The sequence below is a fragment of the Telopea speciosissima genome, chromosome 3 (assembly GCF_018873765.1).
Source record: "Telopea speciosissima isolate NSW1024214 ecotype Mountain lineage chromosome 3, Tspe_v1, whole genome shotgun sequence".
NCBI lineage: Eukaryota > Viridiplantae > Streptophyta > Magnoliopsida > Proteales > Proteaceae > Telopea > Telopea speciosissima.
Window position 1 is genome coordinate 59,058,787 of NC_057918.1, and position 20,252 is coordinate 59,079,038.

The 20,252-nt window shown below is 41.2% G+C and overlaps 1 protein-coding gene across 1 annotated transcript in view; it reads right to left on the bottom strand.

Moving 5' to 3' along the window:
* The window catches only part of LOC122654339 (pentatricopeptide repeat-containing protein At4g04790, mitochondrial-like), a 143,968-nt gene extending 125,171 nt beyond the window's left edge, over positions 1–18,797 (bottom strand). Inside the window, exons 1-3 of the mRNA XM_043848396.1 lie at positions 18,392–18,797; positions 18,243–18,290; positions 17,440–18,075 (exon numbers count right to left, since the gene is read on the bottom strand). Coding sequence (XP_043704331.1) covers positions 17,440–18,075; positions 18,243–18,290; positions 18,392–18,629 — 922 coding nt within the window. The 5' untranslated portion in view covers positions 18,630–18,797. The remainder of the gene's footprint in view (positions 1–17,439; positions 18,076–18,242; positions 18,291–18,391) is intronic.
* Positions 18,798–20,252: the final 1,455 nt, after the last annotated feature.

Below are 20,252 nucleotides of genomic sequence, written 5' to 3' on the forward strand. Positions count from 1 at the left end.
TTTCTAGGAAGCCCCGAGTCATAAATCATTCTAGGGGTAACCTGGTGAAGCAGAATGCCCATAGGATGCCAGTGGTCCAGCCAGAGCAAGGTGGTATTCCCATTACCAATGTGAGAACATATAGATCCAAGAGTCAGAACTCCATTCTCAAGAATCTTGCGCTAGATCCAAGAAGCATCTGAATGTATTTGGCCCGACCAAATAGAGTCTGAGCGGAGATGACCAATACTGAAGCCACAAATATCCTTCAAAGCAGCCTTGAAATCATCCGGGACACCAGCTACGAAGATAAGGAACTTATGGGGGTTGATGCGGAGCCCTGATAAAGCTTTAAAGTACTGCAAACAGTTCATGATGGACTCAAAAGAGGTGATGGAGGCCTTGGAGAAGATCATGAGATCATTAGCAAAAGCCAAATGTGAGAGTTTGAGGGTTTTGCATTTGGGAATGGGAGAGATGAGATTCTGGTCAGTGCAAAGCTGAATTTCCCTGGATAGGAATTCTAGGGCTAAGGTGAAGAGGTAGGGAGAAAGAGGACAGCCTTGTCGAATCCCTACAGTGGAGCCAAAATAGCCTGCTGGGCTGCCATTAATAAGAACTGAGAACTTTGGAGTGGAGATGCAGCAGTGGATCCAATGAATGAAGACTGCTGGAAATCTCATTTTGATCATGACATTTGCTATAAAATCCCATCTCAGAGAGTCAAAGGCTTTGTGAATATCAATCTTCATAAGAGCAGCCGGGGAATGGTTTTTCCTGTCAAATCCTCTGACAATCTCATTGCAAAGAAGGATGTTATCACAAATACTTCTACCCGGGATGAAGGCTGACTGGTTCTCACTAACTAGTAGATCCACCACTCTCTTGAGCCTAGAAGCAAGGATCTTAGCTATAAATTTGTAGATCAGGTTGCAGAGGGCTATGGGCCTGAAATCAGTCATCACTGAGGCTCCTTCCTTCTTAGGAATGAGGCAAAGAAAAGTGTGATTCACCTCGTTGATCTGGCTGGGGTTGAGGAAAAAACTAGTGATTGCTTTGATAAGATCATCCTTGATGATATCCCAAGCAGATAAGAAAAACCCCATGCTGAATCCATCTAGCCCGGGAGCTCGATTCAGCTTGGTGGAATGAATTGCAGCAATAATTTCCTCCTCATTTAGAATGGCATTAAAAGACTGAATGAGTTCATTTGGGATGAACTTATTGAGCACATTATCAGGGACATGTTCAGTCTCATCCAAAGGACCCGAGAAGAGATTCTTGAAGTAATTCACAGCCATATCTTTGATACCATTCACAGTGGTAACTGGAGATCCATCAGGAGCAGCTAGCTGAATTATGGAGTTATGATTGGTTCTTGATTTCAGAGAATGATGAAAATAAGCTGAATTGGAATCCCCAAGTTCAAGCCACTTAATCCTGGATTTTTGCTTCAGGAAGCTTTCTTCTTGATTGAGGAGCAGAGATACTTCAAGGGCAGTAGCTTTCTCATCGGTAGCCAATTGATCATTGAAGTTGTCCATCTGAATTTGATTCTGAATATTTGCAAGCTTATCCTGGCAGTCCTTGACATTTTGGGAGACATTTCCAAAGGTGCTGAGGTTCCAGGATTTGAGAGTATTTTTTACATTCCTGAGCTTCCTAGCCAAGGCTAAAAGAGGGGAGGAGAAAGCTTGCACAGGCTTGTCCCAAGCATCCTTGACTGTGGACAGGAAAGAGGGGTGTTTGGACCACATATCAAAGTATTTAAAAGGTTTTGGGCCAAAGGAGTTATAAGGCTGGATGGATAAAGCTATGGGGCTGTGATCAGATATACCAGGGGGGTCAAAATTTGCAGAGGAGGAAGGAAAGGAAGTCAGCCAAGATTCATTTACTAAAATCCGATCCAATTTGCAGGCTATTCTTGCAGGACCAGCCCTTTTATTGCTCCAGGAGAAGGGGGGACCTGTCCATCTGAGATCATCCAAGCTCAAGTCATCGATACAATCATTGAAAGCAGCCATTGATTCAAGATCCAAGTGGTCACCTCCCTATTTTTCAAAGCCATATCTGATGACATTAAAGTCACCACCAATACCCCAAGGGAGAGAATCTATGGAACCCACAAGGTTACAGAGGTCTGTCCAAAGATCTTGTCTCAGCACAGGGCAGTTGAAGGCATAGGTAACAGTGAAGAAAAAGGAGAATTGGTTTAAGCTATCAGAGAAGCTTAGATGGAGGAATTGGGCTGAAGAGGAGATCAGAGATATTTTGATTTTATAGGGATCCCAGATGATCCAAATACGACCATCAGGATGGTGGGAGTAGTTGGAAAGGAAGGACCAACCAGGGACTATGGAATTTGAGATTCGAGCAGCATTTGGTTCTTTGACATGAGTCTCAAGTAAGTAGCAAAAAGTAGCATGGAGATGTCTAATGTGGGAGCGAACAGCAGCGTGTTTAGAAGGGAAATTGAGACCCTGAGTATTCCACAAAATGCCAAGATCATTGAGGAGAATTTGAGGATTGCAACTCAGTCCCAGAAAAACAGGATAAAACACTAGCGCTGCGAGAAGCAGAGGAGCTGCGATGCCTTTGATTATAAGAGGATGCAGGGGGTTTTGATTTTGCAAAGATCGAAGGAGCAGGGGGTAAAGGATTAGCTGGGATCAAAGGAGCGGGGGAGATGCAGGAGTTAGAGCCAAGAATGTGCTCGGGTTGGGACGAAGGAGGAGAGAAAGAGTTTGCAACAGGATCCGGGTCGGGTAAACAGATTACCCGACCCGCAGAATAGGTGAAGAGTTGGGCGAGAGGGAAGGGTGGGCCCCAGAGAGGGACGACTTTTTACGTTTCTTCTTTCTCTTTCTTTTCTTTCTTTTTGGATTTGCCTTTTTTAGTGGAGAGCAAAATGGGTAAAACAGTAATGGTTGGAGGAGAAATGGAAAAAAGGGGATCTGAGTCTATCAAAGTGGGAGAAAGGGGAATAGCATTGGGAAGGGAAGCATCGGGAAGAGGAGAGGAAAGCAGGAGAGGAGGGGAGCAAACCAGAGGTGAGGCGAGATCCTCCGCAGGCAATTCACAGGGTAGCTAACCAGGATCAGGGTGCAGGGGCTGCAAAGCCGACAACGAGGCGGCCGGAGGAGGTTCACTGAGGATCGATGTAGCAGACAATATCTCCAGCTAGCGACATGCGAGAGCGACTTCGAGGGACTGCAGAGTTAAGGTTCTGCACGGTGTAAGGGCCAGAGTCCGTATGGATGTCATCTCGCAGAGCTGCAAATCGGTTTTGCCCAATGGACAAAGGGGGAAACCCAAGAATGCTGCCTTGATAGTTATATATCTTATATAGTTATCTACTTTTGTTTGGTATTTAGGACGATGCCACGACAACAAGACATTGGGTGGTCTTATTGTACCAAGATAAACAATAATAGATTGCATACATAGTGCAACTTCTGTGACACCCAACATCTTGGAGGTGGGGTAACTCGGCAAAAAGAGCACATGGCAGGAGGATATGGAAATGTTTCCAAGTGTACAAAGTGCCCTGTAGAGTTAAGCAGGGCAATGCAAAAACACCTTAGAGATTCCAAAAAAAAATCCAAGCAAACACATGATGATGATGATGCATTGGTGGAAAATTTGATGGAAGATTTTGAAGATTATGAAGGATCGGATATGGAAGCAGAGGAGGACCCAGAGTTGGCATTGGCGATGAAACAATCAAGATATGAAGCAAAAGAGCAACAATGGAGCTGAGCAATTGATTAGAAGTCAATCAGCTCGACCCAGCCAGGGCCCTGTAAATATTGGTGTTGGCTCCTCTTGTCGTCCATCTCTAAGTAAGGGTAAGCAGCCTGTTGGCCTGAGTAGAGCAACCAGTGCGAAGGGGATGTTTGACCGGTTTACAAAGAGTGGTAAGGGTAAGAGAAAGAAGAGCCCAGATATCAGAGACATGGATCCTAATGTCTATAGACCAAGGGTTGCTGGCCAACAGAGGATTGAAGAAAGCTTTCAACCCAAAACACTTAGCAAAAGGATAGGCAGAGTAATCTCCAGATGGTTCCACAGTTCTATGATTCCACCACATAAGGCCAAAGATCCCCACTTCAAGGCCATGGTAAAGGAGATTCAGCGGTGTGGGAAAAATGTTAAGCCACCCACACCTCATGAGATTGCTAGGCCTTACTTGGATGATATTGTCCAAAAGGTGCATGAGTATGTGGAGAGGTTCAAGGAGAAGTGGCCACTATATGGAGTGACCATCATGTGTAATGGATGGAGTGGACCAACAAGATTATCCATCATCAATTTTCTTATCTACTGTGATGGAAGGACGATCTTCCACAAGTCGGTCAATGCATCTAGTGAAATCAAAGACGCCAATTACTTGTACAAGTTAATGGATGAAATTGTGGAGGACATAGGAGAAGAAAATGTTGTCCAAGTAGTAACTGACAATGCAGTAAATTTCAAGAAGGCTGGTCAGTTGCTTATGTTAAAGAGGCAACATCTATTTTGGACACCATGTGCAGCTCATTGCATAGATTTGATGTTTAAGGACATAGGAGAATTGCCCAAGGTCCAAAAGTTGGTTAGTAATGCAAGGAAAATCACCAACTTTATTTACAACCATAGTTGGGTTTTGGCATTGATGAGGAGTTACACACAAGGGGATTTAGTGAGGCCTACAACAACAAGATTTGCAACAAATTACATTGCAATTGATAGCCTCATTTCCCGAAAGCATGGGCTGCTACAGATGTTCACCTCTACTGAGTGGTTGACTAGCAATTATGCAAGGTCTGAAATTGGGAGATTTGTTCAAGATCTTGTCACCTCCTCAAAGTTTTGGGCTGTGATGAGCCGACATTATAATGTTATGATGCCACTCTTTTGTCTGCTTCGAGAGGTTGATGGGGATAAAGAGCAGACCATGGGTAAGATGGTAGAGGCCATGGGATGTGTGAAGAGAAAAATACATGAGAATAACCCAACATCAAATAAGAAGTATTTAAAGATTATATCCGATCGATGGGAAAATATGTTGGTTCAAGATGTTCATTGGGCAGGTAATCTTATAAGTATATGACTTTGGTTTCATTTTAAACACTTAGTAGTTAGTAAGTTACTATTTATTTATTTATTATTAGAATTTCTAGGTTTCTAACCATCCATTACAAACCATGTGCAGCATATTATTTGAATCCGGATATCCAATACTCCAATGATATAGGGTGTAAACCGGATCTATTGCGTGCCCTAAGGAATGTTGTGAACAGAATGGAGCCAGATGTAGCGAAGGTCACACTTGCCATGGATGAGGTTAGAGCTAAATTAGTTGTATAAATGATTGAAACCAAGAATAGAGTGATTGGTGGAAGTGGAACTAATATTTTAATTTTTTTAATACCTCTCTAGGCTAAGTATTTTCGGGAGGCCACTCGTGGTTTTGCTGATAGAATGGCTTTCCATGCTAGGAGCACACAACGCCCAGGTAAGTTAGGTTTACCTAATTTATTATATCATTTAAAATTTCTTTTAAGGTTTTGTCTTTTAATATTTCATTTATTATTGTGCGGTGATTGGTGGCTCAATTATGGGGTACTAGTGCTCCACACTTAACCCGAATTGCAATTGAGTGTTATCCCGACGGCATCCTCTAGTAGGCGCGAACGTAATCTGAGTACATTCGGGTTGATACACACCGCATCCCGGAATCGTCTCGTTATTCAAAGTTGGAGAAGCTAGTGTATGTCCACTACAATGAAGTGAAGCTTAAATATTTAGAGCTGGAAAGAAAAGGAGATGATGTAGATGTCAACCCAATCGACATCAACCACCTACTTGACGATGAAGATCCAGTTAGAGCATGGATAGAGGATACCGATAAGGTATTGGTGATGGATCAATTAAGTGAGGATCGCCAGACAACCAAACCTGATCCAGTGATAGAGAGCATCATTCAACAGATGGATGAGGATGCAACACAGCCACCATCACAAGATCCTTGTCCTAATGTTGAAGAAAATGAAAGTAGCTCTGAAGAAGGTTTAGTCAAGAGGACGAAGTCAGGTCATCCGTATGGAGGAACTCAACAACATGTTGATGATGAGGATGAAGACGACGATGGTGATGATGATGGTGATGGTGATGGTGATGGTGATGGTGGTGGTGGTGGTTCTGTTGCTACTACTACTGCTGCTAATGATGATGATGATGATGATGATGATGACGATGATGATGATGGTAGTGGTGGTGGTGGTGGTGGCCGTGGTGCTGGAGGTAGTTGTGGTGGCCATGAGGCTTCACAACATCGTGCTGGGGTTCAGTTCACATGCGAGGCAGGATACACACATACTACCCAAGATATGGATCATGGTCCTGAGCCTGCTGGTCATAAGACTTACTCGCGAAAGCCACATAAGGGCAAGTCTGCCAAGCACTCCCACAATCCATATGATAGTGATGTGCTTATGAGTGGCATGGAGTCACTTAGCATTAGTTCTAATTATGCTGGTGCTTCATCAGGCCATGGGCATTATGCATCAGGTTCTTCTTCAGGCTATGGACATAGGGCTTCTGTAGGGTATAGAAGTTATGGATACGGAGAGAATCAAGCACAAGCACAACCTAGTGCTTTCGTGACATTAGCCACTCTAGAGCAGTACACACGATTCTACTATGAGTGGGAGAGTCACTACCATCAGTATTTTGACTGAGCTCAGTATTGTGCTTATGTTCAAACAGTACACAACGTCATCCTAGTCGCTCCTATTGTTGAAGACCCTTACAGACAGGACTTTGATCCACCCCGACATTCTTCATGGCAATAGAGTGACTCTACATGTAAGGAATTTCATCTTTTAATCTTTTATAACAATTTCAAAGTGCCGCACTTGTCTGGTTATTGATTATTCACAATTCTTAGCATATATGCATGATATATGACACAAATTGCTTGTTTATATTGTTTTTTGTGTTCAAAAGTGTATTTTCATGTGTACTTTAATCATTTTCATGCGTTTCTGCACCGATCGATACGTATCTCGGATACGATATGATACGATACGTCTCTTAAAATCGCCTGACCAATACGATATCCGATACCGATACTTAAATCCTTGATCATACTTGTATAAGCTATTGAAGCAAGTGGTGGAGGAAGATATAGGAGCACATTCCATTGATTTAATGCTGAAGGACATGGGGAAAAGAGCTTTGGTGGCAGGTGTGGTCAATAGGGCAAGGCAAGTGACCAACTTTGTATATAACCATGGTTATGCTTTAGCCATGATGAGGGAAAAATGCAAGGGGGGTTTAATGAGGCCTGGTGTCACTCGATTTGCCACCAATTACATTGCATTGAAGAGCTTTCAGACGAAGGTAATAGGTCTGAGATCTATGTTTGCAAGTAAATAGTGGTTTGGTTGGCATGGTTCTAATTTAGAAGAAAGGAGGGCAGCATAACAGACCATTGCAAGTGACCAATTTTGAAAGGACTTGCATAAAGTTGCTGCCATATTAGAGCCAGTGGTGGTAGTACTAAGGATGGTTGATATGGAGAAGAAGCCTACCTTGCCCCACATATATGTTGCCCTGGAGAAGATGAAGGAAATGGTCAGAACTGCAATACCCCGAAGTGCTAGGTCATACATTAACATCATTGATGAGCGGTGGGAGAAGTACTTGAGCCATCCATTGCATAAAGCTGATGAGTTCAACACTTCAACATACTTTACACTTTATATGAGTTTTTACATTTACATATTCAAAACTTAAAAGCATTAAGTCACTAACAAGTTAGATTTGTGGTTTCCCCATTATTAGCATACTATTTGAATCCAAAGTACCAGTACTCGCATAATCTTGGGCTAGACACAGATTTGTTAGTGGCAGTTCAAACTGTTATTGAGAAGTTGGAGCCAAATGCCAAGACACAAGCTGACTGCAATGACGAGGTGAGAGTATGGGACTTTGGTACTTTGGTAGTAAGTAAAGCAATGTAATTACTAAATAGCAAATACTAATGCCTCTAACAATGTTTGAAATTTAAAATGAAAATAGATCAAATTCTTCAAAGAGGCCTCAGCAAGTTTCAGCCGAAAATCTGCAATGGAGGGTAGACAAAAGTCAAACCCTAGTAGGTGGCATGGCTTTACATTTATGAATTATAATTTTATCCATTTAGAATGTACATATTTTTAATAGTCTATATTTATAATGCAGCCGACTGGTGGGTGCTTTATGGTACAAGTTCACCCAACCTGAGGAAGATAGCAATGAAAGTGCTCTGACAAACTTGTTCATCCTCTGGGTGCGAGCGCATCTGGAGTACATTCGCATTGATACACTCAAAGAGGCGGAACAGATTGGATAGTCAACGACTGGAGCAGCTGGTGTATGTGCATTACAATATGAGACTAAGGATGATGCACATATGTGAAGAATTTGACACCAATGACAAAGATCCCAACGAACTAGCCAACATATTCCAGGAAGACTCTGATGATGATGAGGATCCCCTATTCCAGTGGGTGAGGGATCGTGGTACACCAGATATGGATGAGCTTGGAGGTAGGCCCGACTCCACCATTGCATCTGTAGCCGGTACAGATGTTGAGAGCTATATGTCGCAAGAGGGGCGTGCACATTCAGAGTCACCGAGATCTTTTGAGGCTGCAACAGGAACTGCTCCTGATGATGATGATGATGATGATGATGATGATGATGATGATGGTGATGGTGATGACCCTGCTGGTGGTGATGACCTTGCTGGTGGTGATGGTGGAGGTGGCATGCAGAGTGGTGGTTATTATGATGATCGTCATGACGGGATGCGCGAGCAGTACCAGCATGATGTGGGAACGTAGGCGGACCCTGTGCGTAACACAGGTGAGTCTCAGTTTACACATGCCACACAAGATGAAGACCATGGTAGCCACACTAAAACGTACAAGAGGACAGGTCGCAAACACAACCAACCTCAGCATGATGACACGAGTATGAACATTATGCTAGCAAGTTTCGAAAGCATGAGTATGGATACTGGTAGTGAGCATCAATCAGGGCATTCATCTCAGCCTCATCATCACTATGATTATGGCCAAGAGAGCATCGGTTCTGAATATAGTACCTATGGTCAGTTTGGTCAATCAACACATGAGTTTGACAATCAAAGCACTGGGTCTGGTATTGGGCCCATATTCCCAGTCCCATACATGCCTCAATATGACAGTAGCAGAAGCAGTGGATCTCACACTTCATGGCAACCGTCTCACGCCACATGGCAACAGCTATACCCTAGGATAGGGGCCTTGGTATATGTGGATAACAACTATTATATGAATGTTGTGGAGCACTATATGCAACAGTGCAGGCAGTACAGCAACAATATGTCATGGGAAGACTATGTGGAACAAGTGGGGAATGAATACGTGATTCAATCTCATTTTATGTGATGATTGTTGTAACATTGTTAAACTTAAACAATTTGATGTATCACATTAACATTTCTAATGCTTATTAAGTTGTTTTACTATTAATTGAATGTTTTGCTAGCTTTCTATTACTAAATTATGTCATTAATGTGTAGAGTAGGGTATTTTAGTACGTCGTCGCCTACCAACTTAGGGTCCGATGTAAAAGTCCTATTTGGACTTTGTTTTTGCAAAATCTGATAATGCCATTATGTTTAAATGGCCGAAAATAGGCTGAATACCAACTTTCTAACCCAAAATAGGTCTAAAATTTACCGAGATGGGGTTTCGAGTCGGAAAAAAAATATGCATCAAGATCTCGACTCGTCTCGGTTTTTGGAGGGGCCGAGATGCCTCCGAGACCCAAGTTTTCAAACCTTGGACCTAGCCGATAGTGCCATTAATAGAGGTCAAAAGAAGTTAAGTATAACTGATGAGATAGAGAAGAAACTAGTGTGGGAGAAGTCAAACCCATGTCAAACAAGCAAAGACCACCATGCACCTTACCACCCCCAATCGTCGTCCCTGTCACCAGATCCTATATGACACAGTGAGAGGGAAAGAAAGTTATTTTGCTATTCAAATCCTTAGTAAGAGTACTAATAGAAAGAAGATGAGTGGAGAAAGAGGGAACATGCGAGACAAAGGATAATGTAAGACTAGGAGAGCAACGAATATAACCTTTCCCAGAGACAGAAGAAAGGAAATCATTAGCTACTCAAACAATGTCTTTCCGAAAAGAGGGAGAATACTGATGAAAGATTCGGGAAGAACCAGTAATGTGGTCAGTAGCACCAGAGTCTATAATCCAAGGACTGGAGATTGCCGATGCACATTGACTACCGACTGGAATACCTGAAGCACATTGAGAACCAGAAGGGGCAACAGGTGCAGATGGCGTGGCAGGTACAACGGAAGAGGCCTTTAACATTCAACGAAAAGCTTGAAGTTCATCCAAAGTAAGGCCAATGTCTGTAGGAGTTGCAGTAGTCTCAGTGTGACTAGCCTTGGGCTTGGACTTTCCCCAACCACATTTGGCCTCAAAATCAACAAGTTTACCATGAAGTTTCCAGCAAGTAGCTTTGGTGTGATACAATTTATGACAGTGCTCATACTTAATAACCTCCTTAAAGCTATCACCGATGCGAGAAGACCCATCAGATATAGGAGTAGAACCTGAACCAGTCTGTAATGCAGATCAATTAATAGTGGGAGGATGAAGCATGGCAGTCCATCGGCTTTCTTCAGTATGAACCAAGGCATAAGACTGCTCCAGTGTAGGGAATGGTGATCTGCTAAGGACTTGAACACGAATCTGACCGTATTCAATATTCAAACCAGCCAAAAAGTCATAAACTCGGATTTTGTCGACATGTTTCCGCTAGGCAGCAACATCAGTGGCATTGGTGGGTTGGTAGTCAACATAGTGATCAAACTCTTTCCACAAACTCCGGAGCTCAGCATAATATTGAGAGATAGATAATTCTTTTTGAGTGGTGTTATGAACTTTCTTACGGAGTTCATACACCTGAGCATCATTCCCAACCTGATCATAGGTATCCTTTGCAGTAGTCCATATCTGAGTAGCAGTATTCAACAACAAATACCGTTAAGCAATATTGGGTTTCATAGAATTAATCAAAAAGGACATAATGAGAGTATTGTTGGCAACCCATTTATCTTAAGGTGTACCTGGTTGATGTAGATCGAAGCATGAAGAAGACAGACAGAATTAATGAATGAAATTTTGAGGCATTCTTGCACTCGATTATGGGAGTAAAACCCCTGTTCAACAGTTGGGATAGCTGTGGGTGAGAGACCCAGGCTAAGATAGCCATTCCCCTACCCCATTTCTTCTCTTCTATTTTCCTTCTTTATCTTCTCCTTTCTTCTTATCGTTTATGTTCTCCATTCATATGTAATAGAAAAAAAGCAGCAATTAAAAAAAAAAAGAGTTTTGTTCATGATCGTGTTAATCTTGGCTGCAATCGATCTCCCGCTGGTTTCCCTAGTTAGAGGTCGACTTTTGCATTATTTGGTATCAGAGACAGGTTAAGGAGAGGCGGTAGACACGATCGACGATTGTTGCATTCTACTTCCAATTGAAGATAAATCATGCAAGTCAGATTAGACAACTCTAGCAAACTCGAGGACGAGTTTTGTTTCAAGATGGGGAGAGCTGTTGTAGATCGAAGCATGAAGAAGACAGAAAGAATTAATGAATGAAATTTTGAGGCACTCTTCCACTCGATTATGGGAGTAAAACCCCTGTTAAACAACTGGGATAACTGTGGGTGAGAGACCCAGGCTGAGATAGCCATTCCCCTACCCCCTTTCTTCTCTTCTATCTTCTCTTCTTTATCTTCTTCTCCTTTCTTCTTATCCTTTATGTTCTCCATTCATATGTAATAGAAAGAAGAAAAAAAACGCAGCAATAAAAAAGAGTTTAGGACAAAACCCGAAAAACTGGTCCCAAAAAACCCACAAAATTTCAAATAAGGAACATAATCAGGATTAGAAACTTAGGGTTTATGATTAAACCAGCCAAGTGATGGTCACCACACTTGTATCGAGTGTAGAGAACAGTAGGGGGAAGCTTGCCTCCAAAATTGGTTCAGGTCTGATGGCCTGATGTAGAGATATCAAAGAATCACCAAAATAGAAGGTTTAGAGAAACCTCCCAAAACAAAGCAATTCTGGACTTCCAGCAGTAACCGAGTATCAAGCTTGGTGAATGAAACCTGGTCTGCAACAGTAGGGGGAAGCTTGCCACAGTTGATGCAAGACAAAACATGGTCTGTGACACTGGAAGAAATTTTGCAGATGTTGGACCAACGTCTAGTTACTGTTTTCTACACTCCATTCCACAGTCTGAAACTTCCATATTCCACTTACTTGCTATTTTCATTCTCATCCTTCCATCTCCAATTTTACCCATCAGTATTGACACAAATTTGCAGACCAAGCCACAAATACCAAGCCTTACACTCGGTTACTGCTGGTAGCCCAGAACAGCATTGTTTTGGAAGGTTTCTTCAAACTTTCTATTTTGGTAAGCCTTTGATATTTCTACATCAGACCATCAAAATTGAACCATCTTTGGAGACAAGCTTCCCCCTACTGTTCTCTACACTCGATCCAAGTGTGGTGACCATCACCTGGCTGGTTTGACTATAAACCCTAAGTTTCTAATTCTGGTTCTGCTCTTTATTTGAATTTTGTGGGTTTTTTGGGACTGGTATTCCAGTCCCTACTGTTCCTGCTGTTGTGCGACTCCAATCAAGTGATGCTACCAGCTACATCTGTGAAGATCTAGAGAGCATCCTAAACAACAACTGAATCTGCTGTTGCTGTCCAGAGGCAAAGAAGACCACTTTCCACACTTGCGGCTGCATCAGTTTCTTATTCACTGCTGCTGATTCGAAGGTCTTGATCTCAGCACTCTTCCTCCCAATCAGAGTGATACTTGGCGGACTACTTCAGACCCCTAAGGAGCCCACTAGACCTTAGTCTTGAACCCTGCTGCTGTTCCTTTCATTGTAACAATCCTGTTGCAATCGATCTCCCGTTGGTTTCCCTAGTTCGAGGTCGACTTCTGCATTATTTGGTATCAGAGCTAAGGAGAGGCAATAGACACAATCGACGGTTGTTGCATTCCACTTCCGATTGAAGATTTATCATGCAAGTCAGATTCGACAACTCTAGCAAACTCGAGGACGAGTTTTGTTTCAAGATGAGGAGAGCTGAAGTAGATCAAAGCATGAAGAAGACGGACAGAATTCCCCAACCAAAAAAAAAAAAAACTGTTCACGTCAACAGTGATTTGGGATTGATATGGACTGTTGGTGTGAAGATTAGATGCTGGTGGAATATTCTATTAGAAGTTGCTACTAATTTAGTTTCTATTTTGTTAACTATTTTTTTCTAAATTAGAGTTTCTATATTAGTTGCTTAGCTTTTATTTCGAAGTTTCTATTTCAATTAGAGTTTCTATTTTAGTTGCTTAGCTTTTATTTAGAAGTTTCTTAAAAGGCTGGGACTTGGATTACAAGCAATGTTCCTGCTGTTGTGTGACTGCAATCAAGTGTAGCTACCTGCTACTACATCTGCGCAGACCTAGAGAGCATCCTAAACAACAACTGAATCTGCTGTTGCTGTCCAGAGGCAAAGAAGACCACTTTCCACACTTGCGGCTGCATCAGTTCCTTATTCACTGCTGCTGATTCGAAGGTCTTGATCTCAGCACTCTTCCTCCCAATCAGAGTGATACTTGGAGGACTGCTTCAGGCCCCTAAGGAGTCCACTAGACCTCAGTCTTGAACCCTGCTGCTGTCCTTTCATTGTATCGATCCCCCTGCAATCGACCTCCTGCTGGTTTCCCTGGTTCGAGGTTGACTTCTGCCTTATTGGTTCAGATGGCTTCACAGAAATCCCAGTAATGTGTCCTGTAAACCCACGACCAGCAACGGTCAAGTAAGTAGATCTAGACCATATCAGATAATTGGTCCCATCAAGCTTGATAGATGTAGCAGCAAAAGGGTAGTAGTCATTGCAACCTGATCCATCATAACCTGAACTTTTAGTAGTAACATCAGACATGTTGACAGAGGAGAATGAGAATCAATTCAAATATGGAGAAATTCATTATCTCCAAAATCAGCCATCAGAAATAGCTCAAACAGGGACCGAATTCTCCTGTTGGTGAGGTGAGAAACTCCTCCAAAATACAGCTGCTTCAGATAAGGGATGGGTGAGATCGATCCTTCAGGATTTTAGGAGAAAACTTGAAAAACTGGAGAATATGTAGATCACCCATAAAGCCTTGGCAAAAAGGGCCACAGATAGGATCGAAATCCTCTTTAAGGGTGAAGACCTCCTCAAAAAACCAGCTTGATCAGAAAAGGGAAAAGCTGAAATCAATAAAGTCAGGGTTTTGAAAGAAAAAAAACCCCTGAAATTAATAAAGTGTTATTTAATCTTGCAAGCAATGTGGATGCTTCCACAAGTGCAGTACTTGATCTTCAATATCTGATGTAGACTCCATATCCAAAAGGAAGAATCAAAATCACAAAAAGGGAAAAGCACTCATATCGATTCTTACAGGTTTTGTTGGTTTTATCTCGTCAAGGTGAGATATAGGGCAGCAACTAGATTCATAAGAATCACCTCATTAGTGCTGCCCTGTTAAGGTTTACAAGGACAAAGGAAAAAGAAAGGTGAGAGGAGGGGGTTGCAATAGAAAGAAGAAGGAGAAGCTGAAAACCTAGATCAGATTTAGTAGCTCTGATACCATGTTAACAGCAGTACTAATGCTGAATGCTTGGATAATCAATGTGATTACCAAGCCCTTTAATTTATAATAAAATCGAAGAGGACAGAATTACAATAAAGCCCCCACATAACCGACTCTAATGAATGAGTTGGCTATGGAGAAAAACCCCCCAAAATACCCTTACGGGTTACATAACTCAACAGTTTACAAGAATTAGACAGTCCTAATAATTTTTTTTTGGAAATCCTGCTGCAATTCTCTGACAATTAATCGGAATTATTTTGGTATTTGTTTCAGATGGCTCTAACTTTTGAATTGTAAAGATCGGGAACATACAAACATGTTGCTTATGCAAAAAATGAATTCACCACATCTTTTTGGAAAGTTAATGAATACAAATATGGATTTTAGTGATAATTAATGGTTGAGATCATCTAATGAAGAAAGGTGCAAACAAAAGTGCAGACAGCAGACATATAATTATCCAGAAGCAGTTGATATTATTTTTAGAAATTTCGGTCAAAACAACAGAGACTTCAAGAAAAAATTTTGGTTTTGACAATGGTAGAGATGAAACGCAGGTCAACTCACTAGGTACGCAGAATTCCAACCAAAATTTCGGTTTAGACACGGTTTCGGTATCATTTCAAAACAGTGCATATAAAAGCACTGTTCAGATTGAAACAGGTCGAAATTCCAATCCATTTGGAGGGCTTTGCCTATTACAGAGGAAAACCCCACAAACCCCATATTTGATAATTTTTTGTCAAATCACCTACATTTCTTAGTGGAACAAAGTGATGGGAACTACTACAACGCATCTACAGCGATAATTTGCTGCATTTAATTAAGATTTGGGCAAGGTTCAAAATTATAAGTATACCCATTTTCCCCAAAAGGTTTTGGGCCTTCCCGGAACTCTATGTGCTAGTGATATAGAGTTGGAGCAACGGTTTTGTAGGAATATTTTAACATTGGTTGTACGCTTGTACTTGACTACTTGTAATACTTATAAACTTTTTCTTTACTTGTAAGTTGTAACACTTTCACATTGTGTATTATTAAATATTTTTTTTCTTCATTCCTAATGCAGATTTTAGTTGTTTTCAATGAATTTTGTTTGTTCTAATACTAAATTATGTGTAGATTAAGCTATATTTGAGAAAGTATACAGCAGCATATGACGAAACTACCAACCTACAGTACAAAACCAAACTACCATTTTGGGTGTGTTTTTTTACAATCTTAAGGTTCTAATATATATATATATATATATATTTTTTATTTTTTATTTTTTTTTGGGGGGGGGATAGGTAGGCCCCAAGGAGAGTTGAACTCATGACCTCTTAATTGTTAGGTGTTGGTCTTTACCAACTAAGCTATCCCCTTGGGATGTTCACTTGGTTTTAATATGTTTAGAGATGCTTAATTAGGGTTCCCCTGAATTTCGAGTCGAAAAAAGGCCACTTGACCACCGAAATAAACAAATGAAGTGGCCAGCTGAAACATGCAAAGTTTCGGGCAAATTTCGATTGAAAATCAAAACATTTTGACAAGATCGAAACCAAAATCTCTAAGTTTGGTTAATATGGAAACATCAGGCCAGTTATGTAAGTGTTATTATTTTTACTACAAAACAAAGAAAAAGGTTCCAAAAAGAAAGAATATAAACAGGAAGGAAATTCCAACTCCTTTACCCTATAGAAAGGATGCAATTGTCAACAAGAACCACGGGACCAGTACCAAGAGGATAGAATTTATGGATCACATGGAAGCCTTAATATCCATTTTCAAGGGCTCCCGAGGAACGTAGTGACTCAAAAAAGGAATCCAACACTCCGTGTAAGGAACATAATGAAGAGATTTAAGAGTCATCATTAACCTTAACAAGGACAAAAGCTGTTCCTACACAAACACAGCACCATTCTTATAGGTGATCATTTATCTTTCAGAACTAGTAGTGTTTGGATAATTTGTTTGCCTCACTATCCTATCTGGGGCAGTTCCTGACAGAAAAAATGGCCATTATAAGTCAGAAACCTTTAGTAGATAAAAACAGTAGGAATTTACAGAATGGCAGGCTCAAACAACCATGCCCCTGAGCACCCTTTTCCAAGTCACAAACTTTAGTGTATGAATAAACATGCTACAGCAGTATTGGCCGAGCTACTGTTATAAAGTGAAAAAGAACACGTGCATAAAACCATAAAATAGAAGGGCCCCATAAGAAGGTTGTAATACGTAAGTTCAGGACTCACGTTTTCAAATGCAAGCACAAGCACTAAATATCAAAGTTTTGGGATCAAAATTGTATGCGCTAAGTTTCAAACAATAAATGTAACACAAGAAAAAAGTTGTCATTCGGATAACAGTGCAGCATACAAACACATAATAGATGAAAATGACAAAATTCAAGCATAATGATATTAGGAGTAATTTTCACAAAATGGGGAAATACCTGTAGGTATAAGAATTCACAACAATCAATCATTCATTTTCTATATGAATTCACAACATTAATCATTCATTTTCTCTCGTAAGTACAATATATACCAACCTATTCTTCCAATCTACATAGGCCAACATTGGGACTGCATTCAGCTGTAAATGTAACACTTTTTGAGTCTAATGAACACAAATGAAGGGAAACTATACAATCCCTGCACTATAAAGTAAAGAAGAAGTGCCTTTGTGGTACCAAGCTCATACCTGCTAAGCTATATCTGTCTCCCTCATTATCAAGTTCAATAGAATTGCATAGCTCCTGAACTTTACTCTCATCGTCAACCCTAATCCAAAGCGACATTTCATAGTAACCCAGTCTTGAAATTGAGCCAGGGTTCTCATCTTGGATAATTCTACTAAAAAATTGGAATTCTTCCACCATTCCCATGTCGATCAAATACATAAGAAATGGACCATAAATATATTCTTCTATTTGAAAACCATGTTCTCTCATTGTTTGAAAGAGTTGAAAAGCCTTATGAATCTCATGCAATGAAACTTCTTCATCTTCACTGTCCCTGGCCTTCTGAATACAATGTTCCATCAATGCTTTGTATTCTTTGACACCAGTTTCTCGTCCCAGTTTGCCAAAAAACTCGAGTGTGGCTTCCGTGCCCAGTTTTTGTGCAGACATTTTTACTAACCGCTCAAAACGATTACTCTGGCTGTTCTTGAAAATCCATTTTTGTTTCCTCTGACGTGAAATTTCCTTATGGTGAATTGACACTCTGGCATGAGATATATTTGAAATCCATGGTATGTCTAACACTTTCTCCATGGATTCTCTGTCATCAGGCGCAGACAGAGCCGATGAGTTGGGTGACTGTGGAACCGTACTTCCTAAGAATGAAAAAGTATACATTTATAAACACAACGGGGGTAATTATGCAGGGAGTCAAGACTTTCGACCAACAATAATAATAGAAATGTTCATGAGATGTTTGACAATATAACCAAATGAAGTGAAGAAAATCGACAAAGCTATGAATTTCATTAGAAAAACGTACCACATAACAAAGAAGATATATCCATGGATAGTTGCTTCTTGGAATCCTCTACAAGAAAATAGAGAAAAATAAAAAGACATTTTATCACCTAAATACTTCTCAACTAACAAACAAGAAAGAAATCGACGAAAATAATAACAAATTGTCACCGGAATTAACCGACTGCGACTCCGCTGACAGAGTTTCCAGCGCCAATTTCCTCGAAGTTCTCAAAGCGGGTTTCTTCGAGCCCACTATTCCTGAACTATCAGCTGAGGAGTCCAAAGAGCAAACGAATTGTTTAAGGTTTGTATCGCGTGCTCCTGAGCTCAAGCGGGACTTCTTTGATGTCTTTCTAATGGAGGAACCGAAAAGCGAGCTTAACGTTTTCACTTTAGAAGCGCACATTTGATTTGCAGGCGGACTTGGCTGTTGGCCGTTGGCCGCCGACGATTTCTACCTTTCTAGACAGTGGGCGTACAGTGTTAAACGGTTCTTTGTGTTAGCGGGAGCCGAACAAATAGTCACCCGCTGTTGCGTTTGTCAGGACGACCAATGCTGCAGCATGAGGCTTCATTTGGCAGTTCAACGGAAAATGAAAGAAAGTGAAGAGAGAGACAGACTGTTTTCCGAACTGCCAAGGGAGGCTACGTTAGTAGATTATAAACTGCCCCCTATACCTCACCATGGCTCGAGTTCTCATTTCCCGTCTCCAGTCTCCACCCCCACAGACTTCTGACAAGATCTGGTAGGGGTTTTAGTAGGGGGTGTCAATTGGTTCGGTTTTGGGCTATCGATCCGGTTCTTTAAAGGTTCCAGTCTTAAGGGGTCAGGATCAGAACCAGACCAATAAGTTAATCGATTCTAAACTTGAGATCCAGGACCATTAACTAATGGGTGGATCGGTTCCAGTTCCTAAACGATTCCAAGCAGTCTAACATTTTAAAAAGAAATTCCCTAACAGATGCTACATATATTTAATAATAGGGTTATTTCCAAATGCCCCCTGAAAATGGCCAAACTTACAGTTGCCCCCTTGAACTTTTACTAATTTCACGTGCACCCCTGCTTTCCAAACTAAGTACCACTATAGTCCCTCCCATTAGACAGATCCGTTAGGTTATAACGGATCCCAATTTTTTAACATTGATGGACCATTCTGCCCCTTGATAGGGTAGAATGACAAAAATGCCCTTATTTGAAGAAAAAAAAAAACCCTGCAACTCATCTTCCTCAAATCGATTTGGGGAAGATGAGTTGCAGGTATCTTTCAACCCATTTGCAATCATCCCTTGAAACCATGTAATGTCCCCACCTTCACATACACAGGAAGAGGTCACGTTGGGAAGAGATTGAAAGGATGTGAACCCCAAATCCGAAGTCCAAACCACATTGAGATGATTGGAGTTCCAGAAAATTGTGAACCCCATGACCTTCTTCATGGGCTTCTCTCCTCTAATTCACAGCTATTATTCCCACGATTCCTATTTTCTTCTATTTCCTTCCTATTCTTTTCTTCTCAACTAGTCAATTCCTCTCCTTTACAACTTCGCTAGGTTCCCTCTTGTTAGGGTCAGGGTTTCTTCCTTCCCTCCCCTCTTTCTGACGCCCATGATGATCTTATGAGGTTTCTGTTGTAGATTTGTGGTCTCCTGAGCTGATCGGTTGCTCAATATGCATTTCGCCGAATTAGAAGCAATCAAAGGCTTGCGCTAGTCTTGGAGTGCTTGGCCGGCTTCCAAATCCGAAGCTTCGGCTCTGGCGATCCCTTTGAGCATCATGTGTACTCCATTGATGCAATTCAATGAACTTCCTCTGCTCCCTTATGATCCTCTCATCATGTGAAGGTGGGGACATTACATGGTTTGTAGGGATGATTGCAAATGGGTTGAAAGATACCTGCAACTCATCTTCCCCAAATCGATTTTGAGGAAGATGATTTGCAAGGGTTTTTCTTTTTTTTTTTCAAATAAGGGTATTTTTGTCATTCTACCCTATCAAGGGGCAGAATGGTCCATCAATGTTAAAAAA